The 17,002-nt window shown below is 38.8% G+C and overlaps 1 protein-coding gene across 2 annotated transcripts in view; it reads left to right on the top strand.

The window, feature by feature from the left end:
- Positions 1-16,556, top strand: part of BNC2 (basonuclin zinc finger protein 2) — a 327,256-nt gene extending 310,700 nt beyond the window's left edge. For both annotated transcript variants that reach the window (XM_080371893.1, XM_080371894.1), the window contains exon 6: positions 15,744-16,556. In XM_080371893.1, the coding sequence (XP_080228019.1) occupies positions 15,744-16,404 (661 nt within the window). In that variant the 3' untranslated portion in view covers positions 16,405-16,556. The remainder of the gene's footprint in view (positions 1-15,743) is intronic.
- The last annotated feature ends 446 nt before the right edge of the window (positions 16,557-17,002 follow it).

Below are 17,002 nucleotides of genomic sequence, written 5' to 3'. Positions count from 1 at the left end.
AGATGTGTGTCATTGATAATGTTCATATAACTCTTCCTTCCCAAGAGAACCTAGATCACAAAGAAACATTTTGTGGCAGCCCTAACAGAGCTAAACTCTTCCACGAGTAGTCATGTTGAACACAGACTGCCTGTCGTACATACTCACTAATGTGAACAAGAGAAGCAGAATTAAAAATAGAATACACAGAACTATTTTTTTCCACACTAATTAATTATTTATTTACTTAAAAGAAAATAAATAAACTAAAACAAGCCCTGGTTAGTAAAGTTTGCAGGATTAGCTCTGGCATGGAGGGAGTTCTTTTCCAACTGCACATGTCCATTTGTTTTGGGTTTGAGTTGGAGGTTGTGGTTGGTTTTTGAAACTATCTGTTGTCTTCATTACGTTGTTCTCTTTTGGTACATAAAACGATATCACTTTGAGAGTGAGAGTACAGGTTTTTGTGCAGTGCAAGAAGTCTCATTCTTGTGTGAACTTGTAAAATAAATCAAGGACTTTTCAGTGACCTGAAAAGTTTATTTAAATAAACTGCTACACCAGCATTAACATAGGTGGTAAACATAAATAAAGCACTGAAAGTACTAGCCAAAAGCCAAACATGCACTGAGTGGTATTTTCCCTTGGTATGTATTGTGACAAATAGTGTAGATGTTTGATTTTTTCGGTACAAGTTTCCCTTGTAGGTTCTATATGTTTTGTGTTTGGTGAAAGAGATATTTTGAGAAGATGACTGGGAACATGAATTCGTAATTTCCTGGTTGCCCCTAGGTTCCCAGGAAATAACTGGAAAAAACAACTCTTCAGAGACTGGGAGAAAAACTGAGTGTTTTCCATTTACCTGAGTAAATGTAAAGCTGTTCCCTATATACAGAGACGTCCCATCTTAGAGTCTTCTGGAAGTGGGATAAACAAAACATCTACCTAAGTTAGTTCCAGCAGAGAAAGGCTCTAGCTGTTCTTTTAAACTTAACAGCAGAAAACTGTAAGATTTCTGCTATGCTGGAGGAAGCTGTACTTCACAGTTACAAGACAGCACCAGGGCACTATTCCCAAAAGCCTGGATGTGTGAAAATGGAGCAAGACACTGCAACCTGAGATGTAGTATTCTCAGGTGGAAGAGTCTGGGGAGAAATAATGGAAGGGGGAGGGAAACACATCATGTGGCAGCAGTAGCTGGGTCTTTACTGTCCTTTGGAGTTAACAGCTGTCAATGAAGGAGCGAGGCACTAAACAGGCAGGTAAATGTTGTCATACATACCAACATGATACACTCGTTTGTCAGCTGTGCTTGTCTGTCTGAAAATAGAAACTGTCAGCTGGAGAGGCAAACTTTACATCAGATCTTTCAGCCTAACCAAAGATCACTTGTAGATGAGACCATTTTCTTCTCCCCTTAATGGTGGTGGTGATGATGATCCCCCTAGATTTGAGCCATTTCATTCATTAGAACATGAACTGAGTGATCATGCTCGGGCATATCAGAATTAAAGCTAAGTTTATTTGAAAGTAAGAAAACTGGTGAGGCAACTCCTAGAAATTACGTGGGGAAAAAAAAATAACCCAGAAGGGGAAGAAATTACCAGGTGTAGATGACTCCAAATAGCTACAACACTGGAGGATTTTGGAGGATAGTGTGCCAGTTCTGTCAGTGTATCTAGGCATAGGTAAACATTGTCCACAGTTGGCCTCACCCCAAAGACACAGTCCTTTCTAGGGTTTGTGAGGTCATGGGGTATTTTTTAAAGTAGATTTATGTAGCGGGCAATCAGTATAGTAAAACAAAATTCATTTGGGTTCCTATTCCGTTACTTTTTGACAAGATAAGTCTTGGCTAGTAGATCCAGATGGATTGGTTAAGAATTACAGGGAGCATTTTGCTGTAGTCACAGATATCTGAGGTGCTGGCCTGAAAGCGAGTTTGTGACAAACAGGTGAGACAGGTGTGTTCTGCACTGGAATATATCTTAGTAAAAACGTGTTACTCAGAAATGTTTGGCAATTTATGGGCCCTGGGGAAAGGAAAACCCCCAACCTCTCTAAATCTGGGATGCCTCTTCGTGGTTGTACAAGTTGCTAGTGATTAGCAAATACGACAGGGAGTAACAGCAAATTCATAACGTAGAGCCTATAATTGCAGGATTATACTGTGCATATAGTTAGAAATGGTAAAGGGGGAAGACAACCAGACTGCTGACTACTTATCTAAAGGTGATCCTGAAGGCAGAAATGTAGAGTTATCAATGAGATTTAAATACTCGACAGTGTCAGGGAGAGACTGTGTACTGTATAGGCACTGCAAGTGCGCTGCAAGACACTGTGCGTGGCTTTTACTACCCCTTAATCCTCACCTGCAGTACTCACAGCCTTCTGCTTCTTCAGGAAAGATGGCCAGCTGTGCCACACATCATGTACTAGTATGCATGACATTATGCTGTAGGTACTACAGTGGAAATTACTCATTCACATCCAGCAGATTACACATAAAACACTCCCAATGGCAATAGAAATATCTTAGATGGTATGTCGGGACCTGAGGTAACACAGGAATATCTCAGGTGCGATACCACCTATAGCTCTTCATACATTGGCCTTTTAATTACAAACACTGAATACTTGCTGACAGAAGTTTTGAGCCCACCACTTCTAAAGAAAATCTAAGGCTTCTGACTTCCCAGCAACATCTTTTAAATGAGCAGTTTGCTTTGTGCTAAGCAAGTGGTTTTTTCTTTTTAATTAAGAGCTCATTTTGCATTTAAGCTTGCCCTAAAAAGCATTACTTAAAAAGATCTGTCTAAGAAATAATTTAACATTTTTGCCATAAGGCACCTGCAAGCTTCATATGAATGGACCTGGAAGAGAAATGAAAGAGTTTTAGATTTGCCAAAAAATGTACACTGTCATAAAAAAGGAAGGCTTGCAGGACTTTGTTGGCATTGTGTATAAAAGGAAAGTGGTTCATATTGGATGGGGGAGAACAGGGGTAGAGAAAGAAAGGATGAGATTGTAGTAAGAAGATATTTTTTGCTGTCATTTGTTTTTGGGGTTTTGTTTTTAAGAGAAAGGGGAAAAAAAAGCCCTAAGCTGTATGTCCATGTCAAACTATATGAGTCTGAAACATAAGCTCTAAATTATAAGTTTTATAAGTTGTTATTTCCAATGTTCCTGATTTTGATTCTAGTGCTTTACAAACTTTATTGCTTATTTTATTAACTAGGGAAAAGTGTTGCCCGCTTCCAGTTCAATACATTTTTTTCCTTTCTCTCCCTCTTCCTCCCTCTCTTTCCCCCCTCTCTCCTTTTCTTTGTTATGCCAAAATAAAAGAGAAATTACACTTCAGCCACTTACAACTGAAAATAGAAATGGTACACAGTTAATTTCGCTTCCTGTAAATCTTACATTGTACTTTTGTGTTTAACACACAAAATGTGGAGATAAAAATAGCCCAAACATGTATGTATGCCTGTGTGTCTGTAGATACGTGTACTGAAAGTCCTATATACAGCTGTGTTGGTAGATGAAGATCTAAAAATACAATGGATAGAAAGAGAACTTGGATTCCCACTCAGAAAAGGTGAATGAGCCCTTGTTTAAAGAAGTCGATGATACATTATGCAAGACTGAGATTCAAGATTTCATGAGGGGCGGAGGCAGGCCCTGGCAGGAAGAATAACAAACCCTGAGCTGGACGTCTCTCAGGTCTGATAGCAAGATAGGGGAGCAGCACTAATTCTGCAGCCTTTTTAGTCTGTTCTGTCACAGAAGGGGCACTGCTGGGTCAGTCAGCTCACTAGTAATTGTGCTTTACAGACTTCTAAAGCAATTGGCCTAGTCAGTCCCAATTCAATAAAAGTGGAGAGCGAGAGTGAGAGCACTTTTGTTCTATTTTTTACTTGAAATTATTTCATTCAGCAGTCTGTCTTTTTTATTACCAGGATTTGACATTAGCACTCCAAGCTATATTAGCATCCATTTCAGCAGTTCAGTAATGGTATTAAAAAAACACTTAACTTCAACGGTGAATGGTTGTATGACAGTACCATAAAAATCCACATTAAAAAAAAACTTATGTATTTGTCCCTGCAAATTATTTTTCACTTGTTTAACCACTTCAAAACTACACTCTCCTGACTGGTGTTTGCAAGAGCTGTAGCAGCAGGGAAGGCTTGTAAAGGAGCTGAGGAGTAACTGCAGCAGCAATAGAATAAAGAGAAAACTGAAGACATTTAAAGAAGACGAAAAATGTAACAGGAACACACAAGCACACATACATGCACCAGAAAGACCTCTCATTTTGATTGGGTGCCTGTCATTCATCAACTGAAGTAAGATTTTAGACTCAAATCACTCAAGGTAAAATCTTTGGCATCTTCTACATTTCTGGGATTTAATTTTGAACCCAGCACTCTCCAAGCTTGGGATGGCAGCCTAACTATCTTGGCACTGCAGCACACTCATAAATGACTGCATTAGGTTCTAAATTTTGATTAAACATTCAGTAATTAATCAATGGTAGACATGAAGCAGTTGGCAAGGTCCAGAGCTGCAAAACGTTTAAGACATAAAACATTACAAAGTAATTAGAATGTGCTCCTTCAAGAGAAGGATTGCCTTCAATAAAGAGGTAAATGATAGCATCATGTTTATTGTGGACGTAGGCAGCCAGTGCAATATGATAAACTGCAGGAGATACACATATCAGTAATCATCCACATTATTAGTGTCATTAATCATAATTCTAAAAATATGACAGCAGCAGCCAACTTTTTGACCAATTTTGCCTCTGCCTGTTGGCCGTTATAACTTCACTAATAGACTGCAGAGCTCCTGTGCGTGGCAGTTTGCATTGAGAATGGAAGGTTAATTATATTTGAGCTGCTGATTCCTTCTCTCCTCGGAAAAGACTGAGCACTTTGACAATCCCAGGAGCTCACTGCTGTTAAACCAGTAAAAGTACTTTATTGAAATTTTCTTTGTTGGTCAGGAATGAGTAGATGTTTCAAATGAGATATAAGCGCCAGGCTGGGACAGCCGCTAATGTTTCTTCCAAAATAATCCTTGGACAGCAAGCTGAACTCATACTTCCCTTAGATATCTTTACACAGTCTCTTGTGGATGGGTAAAAAGTTGAGAATTTAATAACCGCTGACAATAGTATGTATGGAAGAATCTCAGAGGGTTGAAATTACTGAGGAGTTGGGGCGTCAGTGAGGGGAGCTTATAAGATAATCAGCTATCAGTTGACCTGAGAAGGGTACTTATTTAGTAATGTAAAATTACTAATAGATGAACCCTGTTGAAATGCCACATCATATTTGGTTTTATAGTTCCTCTGGTATTATATAAATAAACCCAGCATTTTTAGACAAACAAAGCAGTGGGAATGAGAATTACCATCACATTGTGACCAAAAGAAACGGTTTACATATTTGCTGTGAAACCTGAAATCATACAAACTATCCCTGGATCTGTAGACTTACTATGAATTTGAACTTATAATGCAATCAGTAAAGAGTCTATGAACCTTCTAAGCAAATTGTGAGATAATGTGTTTCTGTGCCACAATATCTGGGATAAAGGAATTAATTTCAAAGCAGAATTGGGGGAAGATAGCTGTTCTGATAGAGTTGTGTCTTTTTTGCATTTACTGAAACTTGAAACTCAGGAAATTCATGAGTGGGATGCCGAACTGAAAGGACTGTTTGCATAAAATCTTGCAAAATTATCACATTTTACATGACTGTTTCAGTAAAATAAAGTGAGGGATGAAAAATTCTGATTACAAAACTTGGATTATGTAATATGTAGATGATTTTGGTTTGAGAAGAAATATTAATTCATGTAGTGTGGCAACAGATTCTACCTGGATATTGCCCCTCAGTACTTAAAGGGAAGTACAGTGAAAGACCAGCAAAATACTTCAACACACAGGAGATGAGGACCTAATGCATGGCTGCTGTGCAGGGCCTTGTGTAAAACGCCTGCACATGATAAACTTTTCCATAGAGCATGTGTAAGTTGTGGAGACAGCTTATGGCAGTTGCACTGATTGTCAGTGCTGCTGACCACCTGTAATTTCCATTGAAAGACTTTGTCATGCATATGATGACTTTCTCGTGCATGTAATCATTGCTACACTGACTTAGTTCAGTTAGGAAATATTCCGTCAGATAAATCTTTCTATTCTAAACTTTCTCAGCCAGCCCGGATATTAGACAAGAGTGCTGGATATTTTGTAATGAGTCTGTTTTGCTTCCAGGCAGCTAGTAAAGTGAGAGGTTGAAGTGTTGCAACACAGTTTTGATAATTTCTGAGTAACTTTGGCAAGTACACCAGTGGTTGTTCTTTTTGTTTGTAATATCTTTTGATCTTTGATGGACAACAATAGTAATATATTAAGAGTGCGACATGACCTCGATGCTTCTGAGCACACACAGCTGTTGTGAAAGTGTAATTCTGTTCACACCGTAAGGACCGTCTCACTAAACACCTCAACAGGTATGTACTGAATTACTGGGCCTTTCAAGAATCCTAAACCTGTCAGATTTTACATTAAAAATTATTTGGTAGCAAACATTGCCGTCAGATATCAGTTTCACGTTTAACCTGAGTATTTACTCACACAGGGAGTATCCTGCCTCCCCAAATGCCATCTCTGCATTAACATTTTTTATGCACTCCATGGCAATGACAAATTGTTTTCTGACTCTAACTGTGGATTAAGTATGCAAAAGGCATGTTTGCCACTGCCAACAAACCAATAATTCTCACTAACATCTTCAGAGTTACAACATTTATAAAGTTGCAAAGTGGAGTAAACAAACCATCTGTTTGGCTTTACCATATATGTCATGCTCTCTTATTAGCATATTACGATTCATTTAGTAAACAAATTTGGTGATTTCGTTCATGTCAAAGTTAGAGGGAGCTTGAAGATGATTAACATTCCTGGGACAGGCACATTAATACATTGCTTCCTCTGCAAAGTTAAATGGCTTCTCAGGAGAATCACCCCTTGTTGACAAGATGAGACTGTCAATTTTGTTTGCCTGCCACATTAGGGGCCGTAAGGGGATGGGAAGCTCTGAGAAAGAGGAGCAGTGTAGGCAGCATAATTCACAGCGAATTGAAAAAAGAAGTCTAATTCTGATAAATGGTCGACCCCAATACATCCTACCTGTTATTACAACAGACGTGCCGTATCTGTGCAGTAAATTAGTTAAACCCCTAAAGAGTTTGATGGGAGCTTATCTTCAAGTGAATAATTTGAGTGTAGAGGGAGCTGTCTTCGTGACCAGTGTGAGTGATTTGTTTCATATTGAAAGGATTGAAATGACTGGGCTCCACATCTTTAATTTGCAAGAACTTGCTTGTCCTTTATTTCCTGTATTTAATAAGCACTGTTTTTTTTTACTTTTTTTAATAGGTGCTGAACTGTATTTTACCTTTTGGATTTTCTTCTTATGAAAGGTTAATATTTTTCAGATTCTATGCAATTTAAAGCCTCAAGAACTGATGTTATTACCCCAATTGTTCATAATGCCGTGGTTTCATTAGGTAGTATAGTATTTTGTTTTCACTCATTGTTCTAAACCTATCACTACTTTTCCCCTTACACTTAGAGGTAAACTAAACATGATCAAATGCATGGAAGGGCTAGTGCACAGGCTGAAACATTGACCCTGTCTAGATAAGTGTGAATTCTGTAATTTAGGTCAGATCAGGATTTCAAACCTTTATTATCTTTGCTCAGATTTATGGATTATTTTTTTTCATTGAAAAAAAAAAAAGCGAACTGTATCAAAGACTGCTGATAGAGTGGCAAAATTAGAACAGTAACTGAGAAAATAATTTCTTTAACAGTTTCCATTACTAATTAAATTCCAGGAACTGTTTTATTGTTGATTCTCTTAAGTAAATAGGGAGAATGATTGCTGCTTCTTTCTTGAAGAACTATCAGAATTAAGGCCATGTCTTTTCTCATAAATATGTACGCTGTTATATTTAGCCATAGTCTTACTTTCTGGTTCTTTGATTTTTGCTGCATGAAACTCAGCACTTTCAGTCTGCAGAGATTCTGAGAAAGCATAAAATTCTGAGTTTACTTTCTATTATGATCTGTTACATTCTCAGCCTTTCTATGAGTTTCAGACTTAAATAAGCAGGAAAGGAACATGAAATTGAGGTAAGACCCCGGTACTTTGCTGTATTAGAAAACTGCATTAATGATTAAAGTAATGTGAAATTTTTAAACAAAACTGTAAATCTTAATTAACAGCCTTTGAGGTGAAGAGAAACAAAGAGAACTTTGCTATAACATTTCATTATAGATAAAAACATAGGCTGAATACTGAGCTGGACAGGTGTAGAAGAAGTTTCATGGGAGGACTGATGAAAAGTTTAATTGTTTATGGTATTGTAAACCAGATTGGCAGAGTTTAGTTTTAGACAAGGTATAGCAGAAGGATAGCTCGTATGGAGCCTGCACAATCTGAATGGTTGCTTCCGTATCGAGCTTTAATAAGAGGTTTGCCAATCTGTACATAAACCACCAGACAGATGTGTCCTGGCCTTTCGTTTTTTATAGAATCTTCTTCAAACCGCTGAAGATCGTGCTGTTTCAGGTTTCATAATCCAATATTAGCACCTGTATTCTTTAAAAAAAAATAATAAATTTACTATTACCTGGAAAGAACATAATTTAACAGAGAAGAATTTAATGTTTACTTTTAACTCATTAGGTCTCCAAATAAATTATATTGCATTATTTAATGCTGGGATCACTTACTGTATCTTAAAGCAAAGCTGCCCAAAGACTAATGGCCCCCTGCTGTGACCTCCAATATGTGGTTTCTTTGCAGTGTCAGAATGATAACGCTGGGTGGTGTTACTTTGGCAAATCATGCCAGAAAAGGCATTTTCAGAACATTTGAAGTATAAGAGATTGGGGTATTTTTTTGTTTAGAAACATAGGAAAAAAGGATGTGCTGGGATACAACTGGAGATGTTGAAATTATTAATTTCAGAATTTTAATGAACAATACAGTGGGCTTTGGTGTTAGAGTGAGATTTTCATCAGGGAACTTTGTCACTTACAGTCAACCAAGGAGGCACAAGAGGCCAAGAGCTAGGATATTTAACTGGGACATCAGTTGGCTTGGCCTTTCTGTCTGACTGCATCAGGGACTGGAAAATGGGTTTCTTTAGTCCCTAATAATTATGCTGCTGTTTCATTCTCACCCTCTTTTTTCTCTCATCTCCTTAATATTTAAGTGTAATCACATCTTTTCGCTTGATAAAAAATGAAGAAAATAGTGCTTTATGTTTCAGTTTCAACAACCTGCCCTGCCCTGAAATTTGAACAACACATTCCACCAAATTTTTTATGCAGTTAGTTTTGTGCTCTGTATAAGACTTGAATAAAAATAAAGAGTACTCTTTATCATCCAAATTCCCTAACTGTGGTGCATGTCAGAGATAAAGTTTTTCCTAGTGCAGAGAGGACTGCAGCCATGGGTGCATCCAAAGCTGGCTTTGAGTCATGCATAGAAATTGTGCCAATTTCTATGCCAGGACAAATTCTACTCTCTGATAAATTCCTCCTCACTCACTTCAAAAAGAAATAAAAAGACTGACTAAATAAAAATAAACTAAAATAAAGCGGCCGTTACTTTTTTTTTTCCCAACAAATAGATAGTAAGTTAACAAAATCAGATTCATTGACAAGTGTAGAAAGAAACTGCTGAGGGGAACCCACTCTGGATTTATGAGCTGTGTAAATGGCATGTACGTTTAACTGACCATATTTCCTAGGCTTATAGTCCCCTTTCTTCTGTTGATGCATAGTGCATCTCTCACTAGAGGAGCTTACTAGTAGTAGGTGGGGTGGAACCAACAATGAATTCTAATTATGGAAGAATACTTCCATGAACTTCACAAGGGAAGGAAGATACTACTGCCAGTAGGATCATGGCCACAGTCAGAGAGCTGCTGTAGTTGCTGTAGCACTCTGCCTTGCACTGCTACTGAAACTCCTGCCTGAAAGGCCAATGGTGAATTAGCGGAGATACCTGTACCACTTTGCTACAGCCACAGATTTCATGTGTGTCATCGTTATCATCTTTACAGCAGCACTGATCCATTATTAAGATCATTGAATTCAGAAGGCTGAATTCACTCTGGTGAGGACTTCCCACACACTTTTGCCCACCGTATGTCTAGCTCCTGAATAGTAACTTGAAAGGAGAATGGTAATTATGTGGAAAAATCAGGCATTCTGGGCCTCCTAAAACAAACCAGACTTTTCTAAAACTTCTTGCCACAACCAGCCAAATACTCTCCTCATTTTTAAGGGTACATGGTACGTAGTACAGAGCTAAACAGATGTTTGGACATTCTTTGGCACACATAGTATTTTATTTTCTCACAATTAACCTTCTTCACTGTCCCTTGTTGCCTAGGATGGGACGGATCTGGTAACTGGAGCTAAGTGAGATATGCCTTTAGTGAAGTTCTTTCAACCTCTTATTTCTGCCTGGAAAACTTAATTCACCAATTGTCTTTACACAATATTTCCATTGCCAGGATCAAATGTCTTTTTGGTAGCTGAGGTACAGATAAGTCTAAGAAGTCCAGAGTCATTCAAAGGATTTTATTAGGTCAAATATTTTATCTGTACTGCTGTCATTCATTTAAGTTCTTCAAGGTTTTGTCCCTGCAAATACAGCAGCAGCTGCAGCGCAAAGGAGACCAGAGATGGCCTTAAATGAGCTAGCTTAGGTACAAGGAGTAATTGAGCAATGGCAAGCTGAAGCTCAGCTGGTTTTGGCGTATCTTGCTTTGTGATTTTTAAGCTGTTTGATGGCAGTGTTCATCAACTGGCATAAATTACTCTGCCCAAACTGTGCCTCAGCTTACCCAGGGAACATTGTTTACAGGTACCTGGCAGCAGTATTCAGAGGAGGAGAGGAGCAGCAGTGTTGTAAATCATCAGGGAACAGAACAGCTGAAGCAAGAAACTGCAGGTGCCATGGAGGGGAGCAGATGAACGGGTGACAAGGTGGCTAGCACTGGCTGCAGTCTCATGGAGAACTTGCTAGGATTTGGGAGTGACAAAACAGGGGAGAAAGAGTTGGATTAGGATGGAGTATTTCAATTTGGTAGGAGAAGGAGGTCTGGGAACTACTGGAGCAATTTAAGATGGCTGAATGAGTACATTTTCCAGGAAAAAAAGGCAAGAAAGATCAGCATTGGATGAGAGGAGCAGTTAAGTTTATCAAAACAAAAGAGTATAGGCTTGGCCAATATTTGTAATGCTGCTTTTTTCTTCTTGTGTCTCTCTGCCAGTGTTTTGCAGCTACTAGGTCAGAGTACGGGTTGTTGGCCACATACACTTCTGCCTTTCCAGCTGAATGATGGTCTTCATAGCTTCATAGTAAATCATGCTTCATTTCTGCCCATAAACTCAATCCTATTCTATTTGGCTATTGCCAGTGCTTGCCTTTTCCCAAAACACCTCCCTTTTTAAACTTTCCTGGTCTGTACTGCTTCTCTTTTTAGTCTGCCTTTACCCATACTCTTCTTAATTCCATGTTTTTGCTTATCGCTCTTCTGTTCTTCATAGCCATCCTTACATACGTGAGCATGTTCCTTCTACAGAGAACTCCCTTGTCATCTTTTCCCAAACAAACCTTGGGAATGCTGCTGTCAGCCCTGAGAAACACCTTCTTTATGCAGGGCACTGTTCAAGCAGCACCCTGCACAGGATGCTCAGCCTGCACCTCTGGGTGCAATGCTACATTTAGTTGTGTAGTAGATGGGAAAGGGGTGCAGGGTCAGGCTCCGCACGCTCTAGACCGGTGTGTCTATGAAAACATACTTTTCCTTACCTCCTATGCCCACAGTCATTCAGCTACTGGAAATGTGTGTTGCTAGTTACTTCAGAACGCAGTATTCTCAATTCTGGCAAGATTTTAGTCCCCGTGAGTTGTCATAAGATTTCAAAACTTCAGTGTCCAAATAAATGAAATTTTTCTCACAATTCTTTCCTCTCATACCTACCAGAATGTTTTTGCATATGATATTTAGGGAGAGTATTAAACACAAGCGAAATAGATTAAGAAATGAATGTAAAAGAATCAATTCTTTTGAACTGTGGTTGCATAATGGAAATCGACTGCTATGAATGAACCTATGTTCAGAAGTTATGAACAGCAGAGCTAATGCACTGCCATGAGTTCATCTTTATTATTGCATTACACCTGAATCAATTGATAAAGTAGCTTCTTTTTAAGGCTAGGAATGGCACTTAATTGAATAAAAGTCAATGTAATTATATTAGGAGAATCCAACAGTACTGCTGACAGCGGAAAAGGGACACTACTGAGCAGAGTGCCAGAACTGGTCCACACATTTCTGCACATCGTTTGCCTGACAGATATTATGGGCTGGTACATACTTTAACTAGATTACTGATTGCCACTGCTGTAAGTGAGAATTGAATAAGGGAGGCATCTCTTCTTATCAGAGCATCAACAAGGTTTGGATCTTTAACACTGGTCTTTCTCAGAATGGCCTCTGTCCATCTGGGGCTCAGTGGCCCTTATTTAACATGGTAATTTACTCTTATATCTTCATTCAGTGAATGCTGAAGTTATTTTCACTGCATGCCTGGCTGCTGTTTTTCTCAGCAGCAAACCAAGAAAACAGTAAGCGCAAATGGGCGGAAAAAACCAGTTACAGTTATCCTGACTAGTTCCTGCACTGCAGCAAATCCCTGTACCACAGGAGTGAGGAGGGGAGAGAGGGGGAGAAATCATAAGAAGAAAACACATGAACACTTTACAAGTAGTTCACAGTTAGCATTATGATGATAAGCACAAATGTGCTTTTATGGTCATGTAATAACACTGGTCAGCGTGGACAGGCTTTCACAGTAAGCGTTTCCTGTACTGCACTTAGCAACTTTACATGGAGTTGTACGCCATCTGACACCAGGAAGGCGAGGGACTGTCAGAACTACTGTTTATCATTCATGTATGTGCACACTGCATGCATCTGTTCAGAACTCATTTGTGGATGATAATGGGGGTGCTGTGAATATGCTTTGATTAATTTGCTTTATGTTTTTCATATTGTGTGGTTGAGTCGGTACCCATCAGGACAACAGTATAAGTGAGATTACAGCTGACAAAAAACAGTTTCACCGTCAAGACTTTTTTTGAAGTCTGTATTTTATTGGTTTCAGATATTGTTTTCTTTTGTCTTTATTTTTTTAAAAACCAGATATGTCTGGATTGGAATGTGAATTTGTTCTCTCTCTCTCTCTCTCCCCCCCTTCCCCCTTTCTTTCTCTCTTCTCCTCTCTTCTCTCTCTCTCTCTCTTTTGTGATCTCAATTTAGCAAAAGATTAGAAAGCTGATCTTATCACAAGGTAAGCTCAGCCTTCCTAAGTGCAGTGTGGGGATATGCATAATGACACTTCTGTGCCTCAAAAAAGCAACAGTGCTATACTTGCTTGTGTGAAAGGAGTATTTCCCATGTGACAGAAAACCAAGGAATACTCTCCACTTTTTTCCACCCTTGCCCATACCTCTCAACTGTCTCTCAATAGGAGAGAAATTCGTTCTAGATCCCCCCTTACTGGAATAATTGCATTCTAAGCAGACATGAGTCAATTAAACTGCAGTTCAGTATCAGTTTGATGTCAGAGAAGAGTTACCTGCATTTGCAGGTGAGTGGGACGAATTGCTTCTATTGCTGCTATCTTTATTTATTCCCATAAGTTATGTGCAACAGCTAGATGAATCACAAAGTGAGTGATAGAAAATCACAGAAATTAACTCCATGTCTATTTATTCTTCCTAAATTTGCATTTTCCTTATTTATCTGCATTGTATTGCTGTACCATGTTTGGGACTTCAGCTGGTTGAGAGGTATGTTTCAAAGGGTTTCTTAAAACAAAAGCTTCAATAAGGAACTATTGCTAATAGCTATTGTTCCCCTTTTCCCTTTTTTTGTTACTGTAGGACCTGAATGTCTGTAAAATATTTTATCATTGTTATGTCTCCCTGTGCCAATCTTATACCCAGTGCTTTTCTGCAAATTAAAGTATTCCTATGCTAAAACTCTCTCTTTCTCTCTCTCTCTCCTCCCTGACCTCCCACACCCACCCCACACCCCACACCCACCCTCCCCCCTTCTTACTTTTCCTTCCTACATTTGGGCTCTGATCTGCAATTTATAATGGGCAGACAGATTGGTGAGTCTGCATGTTGTAAATTGCGGGTTTGGGTCCTTAGCTTGCAAAGAATGTTACGCAGTAGAACTTCGCTAATTCTTTTTTTACTGACTTGAAAATCCAGTCACCCTCCAAAGAAACTAAATATTTGTCATTTCTTCACCAATGGTGCACATTCTGAATACTGAACCATAAAGTTTTCTAATACTGAAAACTTTAAACTGATTTCTTATTATTAAGCACTTTGAATAAATTAGCATGTTCTGTGGTCAGAGGTCTTTGATGTCTGTCATGTTTGTTGGTTGCATTGTTAATTCAGAAAATGCAGTTTTTCAAAGAGGGTTTCCTGATACTACTGCAAATCAGTGAGGTTCTACTGCAATGGATGAATAAAGCCAATGTCAAAAGTGGAGAGTAGAATGCAGTATTTAAAATAACCCAAAGACGTACATTGTTTGCAAATGTAGAATTTTATTTCTCTAGAACAAAGGTCCAGATCCTGTGAAACACTCGAGAATACTTTAACTTGCAGCTTTTGGGATCTGGTCCAAAGACCACTGACGCCAGTGACAGCTTTTCCAGTGTCTATTGAGCACCAACGGTGACTTTACCACATACCTAAACCAAAACCCGTGCTTAAATTTTGATTGATTTGGGACAAAATTCTTATAGCCATTAGTAGGGGGCTTTTACTGGAATTTACACTGCTTGAGTAAGTCCGCACTGCATCAGAGACAGTACTGGGAAGAGTTCAGGGAGGAGCGGCAGTGCCATCCCAGAAGGATGGAACCAGTCACTTTGGCTAAGATGTTTGAAAACTTACATGTAGATTTCAGAGACTTGTTCTCCTAAACCCTCAAATCTTCTCCATCTTGGTTTGGCCTGATTCTGAATCCCTTTATACCAGAATTAAATTATCAGAATCAGGACGTCTGACTATGTATCATTCAGTTACTTTTATTTTTTTCTCCTACTATAATACACTTATGTAGTTATGTGAGTACATATATATATATATATGTATAAAATATATATATATATGTATGTATAAATATATAAGAGTATGTATCTAGAGATAGACATAGACACACACACACACAGATATTCCATATATTAATAATATTTTCTCTTGAAGCAAGGCTTTTAGGAAGGCCAGCAGGGATTCAGGAACCAAGAAGAGCATTTTGCATTTTCTGCTAGTGCAATTTATTATTTTGTAAATATAAAAAAAAAAGGCTGTAGCTGCTGTGAGGGGCTAATGTTGAGGAGCGGTAGCTGAAGAGAAAAACAATATGGGAGGGGGTAATTTGCTTGATCTCGTTTGGTTTTATGTTACAATTTGTTCACTTATAACAAGACTGAATTTTCCAGTAATCACAGATAGGGGATATTTTTATGGTAAATTATTGATAAATGAGAATTTGGATTTGGTTCTTGATGACCATTTGTTTAATCAAAAATACTGTACATTTTTCCTTTTCTCCCTTCCCTCTTCCTTTCCCAGACACAGTGCTAACATAAATCTGCACCGTAAACTGTTGACCAAAGAACTGGATGACATGGGCCTGGACACCTCACAGCCTTCTCTTAGTAAGGACCTGCGTGATGAATTTTTGGTGAAGATATATGGTGCTCAGCATCAAATGGGGCTCGACATAAGGGAAGACACCTCCTCACCTGCTGGTACTGAGGATTCCCATATGAATGGGTACGGCAGGGGCATGTCGGAAGACTATATGGTCCTAGACCTGAGCACCACCTCCAGCATCCAGTCCAGCAGCAGTATTCATTCTTCAAGAGAATCTGATGCAGGAAGTGATGAGGGCATTCTCCTGGATGACGTCGATGGGGCAAGTGACAGCGGGGAATCTGCCCACAAAGCAGATGCCCCTGCCTTAGCTGTAGGTATGGGCACCGATGTCCCAGGATCCCTCATGTTCAACAGTGTTTCGGTGAGCAACGGTGGGATAATGTGTAACATTTGCCACAAAATGTACAGCAACAAGGGAACCCTCAGAGTGCACTATAAAACAGTGCACTTGCGAGAAATGCACAAATGCAAAGTCCCTGGGTGCAACATGATGTTCTCCTCTGTCCGTAGCCGAAACCGGCACAGTCAGAACCCCAATCTGCATAAAAACATTCCCTTCACTTCAGTAGATTAGTTCAAGGATGGACACAGCATAATGCCAGCTCTCAGAGAGGGCCCACCACATCTGGACTGCCATACACAGTCTCCCTTTTTATATATATATATATATATATATATATAAAATATACATATATATATAATCTTTTTCTTTTTTAATGAAAGAAAGGAACACCAGGTGCTTTTTCCCCTTTGTTGGCTGTTGGTTTATTTTTTTCCTTTTTTTTTTTTTTGTTGTTTTGTTTTTTGCTTTGTTTTGGGGTTTTTTGCATAGAAATGAAAAGGTGGGATGTTTAATTTGGGGGAAGAGACCCTTCATGAAAAAAGCAAACAAAAATAAAAACCAAACCCACAGAAAACCTGCAGTTGTCCCTAGTTCTGTTAGAATGTTCTTGGTCATCTCCAAAGAGACAATTTGTTCTACCCATGACTTTTGCCTGAAAAAAAAGAACAAAAAACAACAACAAAAAAAGCGCAAACAAACAAAAAGAGAAAAAAAAAAACAATCTACTTAGTTGTCTTTGTGTCTTCTAAGCATTGGGGATAACGTTCTACTAAGCATGGCTGTTAACACTTGTATATATATATTGAGCCTTGATAGGCCTATGATGTAA

The sequence above is a fragment of the Falco punctatus genome, assembly GCF_963210335.1.
Source record: "Falco punctatus genome assembly, chromosome: Z".
In the NCBI taxonomy this organism is placed as follows: Eukaryota; Metazoa; Chordata; class Aves; order Falconiformes; family Falconidae; genus Falco; species Falco punctatus.
This window is presented reverse-complemented; position numbering and strand designations above follow the sequence as displayed.